Source organism: Haliotis asinina, chromosome 3 (assembly GCF_037392515.1).
Source record: "Haliotis asinina isolate JCU_RB_2024 chromosome 3, JCU_Hal_asi_v2, whole genome shotgun sequence".
Classification (NCBI taxonomy): Eukaryota; Metazoa; Mollusca; class Gastropoda; order Lepetellida; family Haliotidae; genus Haliotis; species Haliotis asinina.
In genome coordinates, this window is record NC_090282.1 from 28,801,294 (window position 1) to 28,811,896 (window position 10,603).

Here is a 10,603-nt window from a genome sequence, read left to right on the forward strand (position 1 = left end):
CGAATCTCATTAAAGCTGTGTGTTGAGATAATATCTTACATGTCTTAGGACAGTTATGTAACCTGACCTGTCAGTTATGTTGTCCAAGTGTTTTAACTAATAGGTCAGGTAGGACATCAATCAGGACAATATTCTGAAAAGTGTTGTTGGCCTATTCATGAGTTTGTTACACGAGCCCACAGAAACATAGGTCTATGAGTATGATGAGCCCTATAAAAGTTTATCATTTGAAACGTCAAATTATAAATGAGAGAAGAGTAAAAAAACTAATATAAGGGTCATTAATTATGTTAGTTTTACTTTAGATGTTTATCTTCTATTTTTTTGTCTTAAGTGAACTCCAGAGAAGAAATTTGAACTGCAGGGTAAAATGCAAGATGGAATGAAATAAGGCTGAGGCATGGACCTGTCCTGTGGTATCCTTTTTGGAAAGTATGCATTCCAACGATCTAACTGAAACTCATGATGTCAGCTCTGAAAACATCATTAATAAATATCCATATAAATTAATGGCAAATTACTGATTGATCATGTGTCTTGCATTTTGTAAGGCACTGCATGACATCGTTTAGGCCTGCATAGCCATACTTCAAAATTCATTTTTTCTTGTTCCCAGCGCCTCATGACATTATAAAATATATGTGTATCCCTGGTTTTTTGTAGCAGTGTATGTTTAGTAATTTTACAGTTCATACAAACTGAATTACTCACAAAGAAATACTAAACGTTTAAGTAAAACAAAAAATAGACTTGGAAAACACTCCAATGTATAGTTAAGTACAGCACTTGGCATTCTTTTGCTGTATCCTACTGCTCTGTTGTAAAGAGTGGTGGTGTGTGGTCCTGTGCATAGATCCAATTTTTAAGGTCACAAATCAGTTACGGTTAAGCAGTGTTGGTCATAGAGAATAATTTTTGATGTGTGACAGTGTTTGGCAGCTTGACTCTAAGGCTTCTGTCCTGCCCCACAATGAAGCATGCATGACACATGTAGTCTCATCTTGGGCAAGTGAGTTTATTCAAGATTGCCTCTGTTAACCCAGAAGAAAATGGGTACTCAGTGGGAAAAGTCACATCACTATTACCATAAAACCTCTGAGGCAGCTTGGATTATTATTGGGTAATAATGTCCATTGTGTTGAATGTGCTAGAAGCATGCCCATATGGTGTTGAGTTCAAGTATATATAGATAAGTCTGCATTAGTATCAAGAAAAATAATAGCACTGGATCATACAGTGTGCTTTATAAATTTTCTGGGCCTGTGTCAGAATGGATGAACTATTCAATGCCAGGCAAAATTACCCCTGTTGTATTTCTGTTCTACAAATGAATAAACAAACAAACAAATAAATATTATTTTGACATGTGTGTCCAATAATGTAGGCCTATTTTAAGAAAGTGTATTTTAAGAGGCTTTTGTAATAGGAAGCGTAAAACAAGGACAAAAGCATATTTTATGTAAGACTGAATATAAGCCAGATAGTATTTCATTTGTTTTTTCAAAGCTTGGAAACTCTTCTGTATACCTTGAAAACAATTGTCCAGGTTTAATACATCTTGTATTGACTTATTAATTAAATACAATGGGTTATTCAAAAGGGTTTTTGTGATGACCAGTAGCCTAATTAAGAATGTATTACATGTGCATTATTTGATATAAACCAATATATATACAAATGTTACTATGAGTAGTTTTTACATAAAAGAGGTTCAGTGTCAATACTGACAATTTGAAATTATGTATGTTTTCTTTCAGAAAAGCTAGTCATCAGTGCATTTATGACTTTCATAGCAGATTAGTCTTGGAAATAGGTTGCCAGGGGTTAAGAGTGGTGGTGAATATTTCTTACCCTGAGAGCATGCACATTATGAAAATGTGAAGTTCTCCTGTAGGCAAATGATCTAAGAGGACAGATCCAGTGTGCCAGTGAGACCCAGTAACCAGTAGCCTGAAGAGTCTCTATTTGTGTCTGTTCTAGGAGGTCTGAGACAGTAAGAAGAGCTGGAGATACTCCAGAACTGAACAAGAACATCATGGGGGCACAGCCCGAAGCCACACCAGTAGCCTCACAAGCACAGCAGAGGTAGGTGCCACCGTTAAGTTCATATATCAAGCCATCTATTTGGCATTCGGTCAGTGCTTTTAATGCTGGTCTGAGCAAATATATTTATGCTGAAACAGTACAAAAGTGTAATCCCAAATGAGTTCAAGGAAATAATTATACTGAGTCATCTATTTGGTAGACGATATGCAACTCTGTCCTGAACAAATGCATTTCACAGAAAATATCAAGTGCTATTCCCTTATTATTTTACAATTAATACTGGTGTGAATGTAACTAGGGAAAAGATGTCATGTTTAATGTAACTGATGTTTTTTGTGATGTGAAAGAATAATGAAAAAACATCAACTACATTAAACATGATATTTTTGCTCAGAATCAGTTATACCAGGATTAATTGTGAAATAATAATGAGATTGCATTTGATATCAGCTTTACCGTAACAATTAAATGATATGTGATAAATTATTCAGTAAGTATATTTTTATTTTCTGTTTTTATGTAATAGCGTGCGTGCATGCGTGTTTTGAAATGATAATAAAATTAAATTTGAAATGCATATCATCTTGTTACTCTGTTAATAAACAGGAATTGTTACTAAAAATCACATCCATATGAAACGTCTGTGAAGAGTAAAATATACGATGTACAGTCATGTTGATCTTTAACTACTGTGCAAAATAACAAACTAATGCTATCAATATACATATAATTATTATTATTACACAATGATGGATTTATATTTGCTGTTTATGAAAACAAATTTCTGTATATATTTAGAATTAACAGTCACAAATAATTCATCTGTTTCCTTGTGAAAAGAACATGTTTACTCAGGCTTTTCTGATGTATTTATTATGTTACCCTCTGCACATATATAGGCCAAATGTACTTGATTTTTCTTCAGCTATTCTGCTGACATTGTTGGTTATGCAAAAAGACAAGGACTGAGTGTTGAAGAGGAACCTGTGGTGAGTTTAACAATGTTCTCAGTGTCAGATATACATGTATAATCACCTGCCGGCTGAGTCATATCTTTTTAAATACATTTTATGCCTGTTTAATACATCACAATGGACTTGTCATGCTTTGTGTGACTGCACCCTGTGAAAAGGATTTATTATGTGTTAAATGAATTGGCAGGTCTTGGTGGAATTATAAACATGTCAAAGTGCAAGGAGTCCTAAGAAGTAGGCTGCATGAGATAGCTTATATAGGTATGTTATTGTGACATACATGATTGTCAACACAAGTGAATGGATTTTATTTAACATATATGGTTGTCACTGTTGAAAAGGGCAAGAATCAGATAATGCATTTAAATGAATTATTTCTTTATTCATAAAAGACTGTAGAAACTGTTTTCTGATCTTTGACAGAAATTTCTTAAATTTCTTGTATTCATATTAAGAACAAACATCTTAAGCCCTTCTAAAAATATTTGTTTTTATTAGCAATTTATTAAGTTTCTTACAGTGATCCTGAAAACATTTAAATATTATATATTTTTGCTTTAGCATGACAATGTGTCTTTAGATAGCTTAAGCTATAAGTGCATTATGAAATCACTGCAGTTGTTCGGTGTGTGTACTGTATATTTCAGGTAAACATAATATTTTTTCAAACTGTTCCAATGTGTAACATGCATGCATCTTTTTTTGTACAGTAATGTATACAGAACATTTTTTTGTGTTAGATTAAATTTGAAAACTCTTCAATTGTATGTTTGGACCATGTCAAAAGTTTGCATTTGAGTTCCCCATGTCCCTGTTCATTTGCCTTCATCACCAAATGTGTGATAGACCACTGAAGTGAACCAGTCATTAGCAGAATAGTAAACAGAAGAAATTAATATACAATAATGAGCACCTGTTCCCTTGGAATGAAGCATAGAATAAAGCACCAGAATTAAAAGGCCCTTTATATTTGTGGATAATTTCTGATGTTTTGAAGCATATGCAGATACTCTATTTACACATTTCCTTTTGTAGTTCAGACATCAAACGCCAGTGTTTATCATAACAAAATATGTATACAAAAAGTTAAGGTGCGAAAGAACCAAGAAATATATGGCAGGATATTCAGATAACATTTTGGAAGAATGACAAATATGTGAATAATATCAGACTTCTTTTCTTGAACTGATTGATATTTTTCACAAATCAACAAGTACACCAAAATACTTATGCACTATCAGATCCTGATTTGCAAATATTTAAAGTGAAACCTTATCAGCTACTGCAGAAAGTGAAAGAACGACCCTTGTCTTCAACAAACAAATGTTACAAAGGGCCACCCACCATGTTAAGAAAATCTGTTTGAAGTGAAAGTTCGATAAAACCGCTAATGTGTGTGAATATTTGTTCACCATTAAGGAAGTGGTAAGTCAGTATTGACAGAACTTTCATAAAACTTTACTTGTACCTTATTCATTTAGGTCAAGTTACAAGTTAAGGTTTGAAAGGTTTTCATAAATGATATGTTTTAGATGTCAACTAATGTGGATTAAAAGAAGATAACAATATAGTAGTATTAGTTTATATACATTCAAAGAGAATATCAATGGACAGAGTTGTTGTGAAAATGTATAAGAACTACAAAACCTAATTTATGCTTGTAGACCAATTGGCAACCTGCTGGGTTCGTGTTAACAAATAAAAAAATCTCTGAATACTGAATAGTTTTCTTTTCTCTTGAGACCTCTTACATTTTTTAGCAAGTTGGTGTTAATGCAAATGTATTTCAAAATATCTGAACTGAACTGGTAATAGGTGGCTAATTTTTTTCAGTGTGTTGACTGATGTCACTCACTGATTCTGTACAGTTGACAATAAGGATCTTTTCAGCAGGATGTTTTCTATGGAATGAAAAGAAGACGAGAAGACAGTTTTGACTTTGAAAATATTTATTCTCCTCAGTCATGTGATCATCTGCCACATCCAAGTAAGCTGAGGTAAAATCAGCGGTATGCTTATGTTAAAATATGGGTTTTATGATCATCATAGTGCTATGATCGCTTTGTGCATGTGGGTGCTGGGCACTTCTTGTAGGGGAGTCTGGGTTGATTGGGGTGATATAACATGTATTATTGGGAGGAGGGGTGTGAAGGAGAGAAATGCAACATAAAATATGTAATGTAGGAGTGGGTGACAGCAACTCCCATCCTACATTACATTGCCAATGCCAAAGTTCTTCCTTAAAATCAGTTTGTACCTAGTTAACCACCGTTTATTTGGTTGAATACTAGTATACTTAAACTTTCCTTTATGGTCCTATACATATGTTGATGATATAAAGTGTGATTTGACTCACTGTAAACCATTGCTACATCGTTATTGATCTTGCTGTGTTAACAGTGTAGATCCATCATCCATGGATTTTGTTTGTCAATGCCAATGTGTAAAAAGGGAGCTTTTTCACATGTGTACTTTTTGGTGAATTGGACTATCAAGTGCATTTCCTGTTGCAAATGAACAATATTTAATTGGGCCAACTTGACAAATATATGTCAGTCACATAAAACACTATTTTAATGGTAAAGTGAAAAGTCCTTTTATCTGGGTCAAATTTCTCCTCGATATTGTGAAATGTATGTTAGATGTCTAGAGCATGTATGTTGGAGAGGAGAGTTGTCATGCCAGCTTGAGTCCTCAAGTAAGACATGTGTTCATTAAAACCAGCTTGTATGGTATACTTTTGTACATGTCAACTTTTGTTCCATTTACCGATGTATATAGTGCATATACCCAAGGTCCCTGGTTTCCTTTTCTCAGGGGCAACAAAGTATTATGTTCTAGTTCCTATGATTAAGAAAATTTCCAGAAAGAGTCAAGAAAGGAAAACTGTGAAGAACAGTCATGCTGAAAAACACATGTGCATTGACTATCATCTGAGCCAACTAAGACAAAGGAACCAGAAATACCAGCTTTGCAAGTATGACCTTCCCAAATATTCTTTTCATCAAGACATCATGATTAGTTTTATTGTAGTTGTTATGCATCTTCAAACAGTATTTTTCACTCATTTAGTTACTGAATCCCATCCCATTCTTTTCAGTAATACATGTCCATAGTATTTGAAGTCTGTGTTCAAACAGTAACTAAAACATAGTTTATCATGATTGAAACAAACCCCAAACTGAAATTTGGTAACAGTTTACTTGCAATCCAAAAACAATACACATAAATATGAGTATGAATGATGTTGGAACGTGTGGTCACCAGAACTTGGGCATCAATCTGGTGCTCAATAAAGAATGTGATTGTATGAACCACCACATTCGACCTCATCAGTACTTCATAAGTTTTAGAATCTACATCTATTGCAATAAAGAAGTTGTCTATTTATAAAAAAAAGTTTCTCTTCATCATACCAGCTTCTAAATCCCTTTTAAAGAAAATCATCAGTGCTTGGAGGAGCCAGTGGATAATTGTCAGAAAGTCTACTTCATGCCATGTCAGAAGTCATTTTTGTAGTACTGTCATTATATAAATCATTTCAGAATACTGTATTGCACTCACTGCTTGGTGTCTTCATAGCAAGTGAACTTGTGACCCTGTAGCTTATGAGATACTGATATTGTGTGAAACATGTTTTACATGTGTATTCTAGTATGCTAGGGTATGATCAACTCTTTGAACCAAAATGTATACATCTACCCTCTAATTCAGGTGGTGCTTCATACAATGTAAATGTGATGCTTAATATGTGTAATGACGACAGAAGTGAAGTAGAACTTCTACAAGGCATAAGTCCATTACTGTCCTGCTTTGTGGTTCCTGGATATCTTTATCAAATATTGATAAATTCATACTGCATCTCGTTGATGGAGGTCAAGCTCATTAACTGAGGAAATATGCAAATATCTAGTTCAACGGACAAAACATGCCTTGTTTTTCAAATAATTATTTTTAAATCAAATTCAGTTTATAGGTAGGCAAGACATTACAATGTCAAAGGAAGATACTAACAGCAAGTCAAATCTATCAATGGAAAGGGAGTCAATGTCTCAAGATGATTGTAACAACAAGTATTATCCAGTATAGTACAAATCTGAAAGAATTTTTGGTTTGGCATAAATTTTTCTTATCATTTCAGAGAACAACAGGCATCTTTTCCCTTAGAAAACACAGAGGAAACTAAGTTCCAAGAGCCAGATGTGAGTTTGAATGTTGAGGTTAAAGTATTTACACACAAAGCTTTATGTTATGCCTGGCCGAGTGCTGCATTTCATGCAATGTGTTTTGTCTTTGAAATACATTGTACATCATATTCAGTCAAGTTTCTCACTGCATACACTCATTAAGGCATTTCAAACTACAGTGGGGGACAAACTCATTTAGAGACTGTTGAATACTCATCTAAGAGAATGTGGTCAAGATTGAATTGAAAAGTAGTGCCATAAATATTATCTTGTTTATTTTTTTTTTCAGAGTAGCTACCCTTTGTGACATGTTTAATTTCTTTATATTTATATATAAACTCAGCGAAAATAAAAACTTGACACATTATTTTTCAAATAGTGTTTTGAAACTTTTCTTGAAAGAGTTCTTGTTGTGATTATGGTTAAATCCATTGTCAAGGGAATTACGGCACACATTCATTCTACTGGTTGGGTCTCCGTAGCATGTGCGAGAGCACTGCACGAGAGCACTGCACGCTAAAATCATGTTTCCACGTGCCACAAGTCACGTGACCTATTGATACACATCTCACGGTAGCAGAGTAGAGCATCATCTCAGAAAAACATGGTTTTATGGTTAATTATTTGTTAATTTACAATGCCACGACTGTCAAACATTCAGCGTGAATGTGCTATTGGCATGCTGAATATGGGAACGTCCGTCACTGCTGTTGCGAGGGTTATGGGATGCAGTCGGCAGACCATCCATAATCTCCAGACACATGTCCATCAAACTGGCACCACAGCTGACCGCCCCCGTCCTGGTTGACCACGTGTGATGTCACATGCACAAGGCCGACAGATTGTCTTATGTCATTTGCTTAATCGGTTTGTCACTGCCACATCCACTGGGAATGTATTGTTGGAGGTCGAGTGACTGCCCAAACCATGTGAAATTGCCTGCGCTCTGCTGGTCTTCATGCATGGCGACCATATCATGGACCAATTCTAACCTGTATCCATCGACGCCAACGTCTTCTCTGATGGAATTAGGGTTGTGTTTAGTGATGAATCCTGGTTCACATTAACCTTTGCTGATGGAAGGGTTAGAGTTTGGAGAAGATGAAGAGAATGCAATGCCCAGTGTTGCGTACAGGAAGTGGATCGATTTTGGGACGGTAGCATTATGGTTTGGAGTGCTATCAACGGTCATGCTCAATCCCGACTCATTGCCATCCAGGGAAACCTTAATGCGGCAGCACACTTGGATTAGGTGCTCGTTCCAGAGCTTTTGCCATCCATGGCAGCTCATGGCCCAGGTCTGACTTTCCAACAGGATAACGTCAGACCTCATACTGCCAATTTAACAGTGAATTTCCTCAGAAATGCTGGCATCAATATCATGAAGTGGCCCTCAAGATCTCCTGACCTCAACCCCATAGAGCATGTGTAGGATGTGTAAGGCGGGTCGGTCAAGTAAGGAACCCTCCACAGAACTTGCAGGAGCATGGTGCCATGTTGGTACAAAACTGTGTTCAGATGCATCATCCAATCCATGAGGAGACGTTGTATCACAGGACACACCCGACATTGACATAATTTCATTAAGCATTAAGTTATGACTCACAGTTTTTGATCATAATTGCATTTCCGGTGGAACCGATTCCATGACAAACATGATCTGTATGCTATAGCATCTTTAATGACAAGAGAATAGAATACAATCGTTATTTCAAACCCATTTTCCAAAATGTTCAAATTATTGACTTGGAAACGAGTGTAAAGTTTTTTATTTTTGTTGACTTTATATATATAGTTCTTAATTTGGAGCATACGCAGTCATGGGCCTTGATCAGTGTTATTTATATTTGTCCTGTGTGGGATAAGTATTCTAATTTGGGGTAGATGGTCATAGAAACTAGTGAAGTTACTCACTCCAGGAGACATAAATTGAAGTAGGCATCTTTTATGTGTACTTATTTTATATTTATGATTTTTTTTTTCTGATGACATAGACCACATCTAGTAGCTTTGTCTTCTTTATATGACTTTTGGGGGGGGGGGGGGGGGGGAGTGTGTGTGTGTTAAAGTTATATTTACTATCATAATATTATTTACTGTTTCAATGGACATAATTTTGTGCCCTGAGGTGGAAGATAGTGATGACCCTGTTTTCTTGATTTCATTATGAAAAATGTCAAAATGAATAAATACTTTGAAGATGTGGAAAGGAAGCTGGTCATTGCTACATGCAGACACATGAAACTTTCTATTTCAGAAAGAGCTGACACCTGAAACACCCTGTTGGATGTCAGTGTCTGAACATCTTCCACAACTCACTCTACCAAGCTTCCACAAGAAACTTGTATCCTTTCTAGAACTTGTGTTTCGTATCCCTATTCCAAATTCCATCAGAAACTGAAATTTTTACATGTCTTCAGCAATAGGGGGACTTGTTAGAGTAAAGAGAATGCATGCACATTGCTTCATTTCTCAACTGAGATTCACATTAGGAGATATTTATATGTTGTTCTTTGGAACCAAGTGATCTGTGAACTGTTGTCTTTGACATTCAAGTTTACAGTTTGAAATGTGATATCTCGGTAGGGTTGTGGCTGGTAGGAAACATTGCCATTTAGCGCTATCCTGTCTACAGCTTCGTGTATACCGTTTGCTTTTCTTGTTCTGCAGATAATTCTTACCAGTACTGATGAACAGTAATCTGTGGTTAAAATCTACCCAAAGGAACCAGTAATTCTAGTTTGTTATGCACATTAATAAAATGAACTAAAATATACAGCAAGTAGTTTGGGCCTAAAAAAAAAGAAGAAAAAACAACCCAAAAAACAGACACAGTTCATCTGAGTCATTAGTTTGTGGTCAATGTGTATCTCTAATGTTGACTCCAGTGTGCTTGCTGGACAAAGTCCTTTATTTTATAATGTAATTGGTGTCTTATGTATTTCAGTCTGAATACCTGTGTCACAGAAACCTGTGTTGAAAATGTTTGTCCTTGATATGGCCTCTTTTCCAGCCACTCTATACAACTGGCAAGGTCTTGCTGGGATCAGCATCTGTGGAACAGTTGCAGGAAGAGGAAAGATGGTTTCGTAAGGTGTGGAAGACCAAAATCACATCAAAACCTTCTGAAGAATGATTCCAAATACTACTTTATTTTGAGTGTATGATTCCCAAATCCTCTATGTAAGTAAGACAATTGATGGAGTCAGAGGACTGAGAGGAAGCTATTACTAATCTGAGCACTATGAACTTGATGCTTCACATGATTCCTGGTTGCAACTTAAAAGTGATCTAACGTCATCCTCAGCTTGAACTCAGATATAACTTAATATATTTGCAAAACTTGACAGCAAAGATTTTCTGCAATATCATTTGTATATTGTTGACCAATTGACA

General features: G+C 35.6%; 1 protein-coding gene across 1 annotated transcript; it reads left to right on the forward strand.

Moving 5' to 3' along the window:
* The first annotated feature begins 334 nt into the window (after window positions 1–334).
* LOC137277787 (uncharacterized) lies at window positions 335–10,406 on the forward strand. The gene is made up of 8 exons (XM_067809716.1): window positions 335–432; window positions 1,981–2,085; window positions 2,972–3,035; window positions 4,911–5,017; window positions 5,887–5,997; window positions 7,162–7,222; window positions 9,465–9,552; window positions 10,207–10,406. Exons 1-8 carry the CDS (start codon window positions 401–403, stop codon window positions 10,341–10,343), a joined length of 705 nt encoding a protein of 234 aa, XP_067665817.1. The 5' UTR covers window positions 335–400; the 3' UTR covers window positions 10,344–10,406.
* Window positions 10,407–10,603: the final 197 nt, after the last annotated feature.

Bases quoted from the DNA above. Each gene is read 5' to 3' on its own strand.
- LOC137277787 (XM_067809716.1), top strand. From the start codon at position 401: ATGGACCTGTCCTGTGGTATCCTTTTTGGAAA. The intron at 5,018-5,886 runs GTAAAATCAGCG...GAAAATTTCCAG, and splicing joins CCACATCCAAGTAAGCTGAG to AAAGAGTCAAGAAAGGAAAA. The intron at 7,223-9,464 runs GTGAGTTTGAAT...TTTCTATTTCAG, and splicing joins CTAAGTTCCAAGAGCCAGAT to AAAGAGCTGACACCTGAAAC.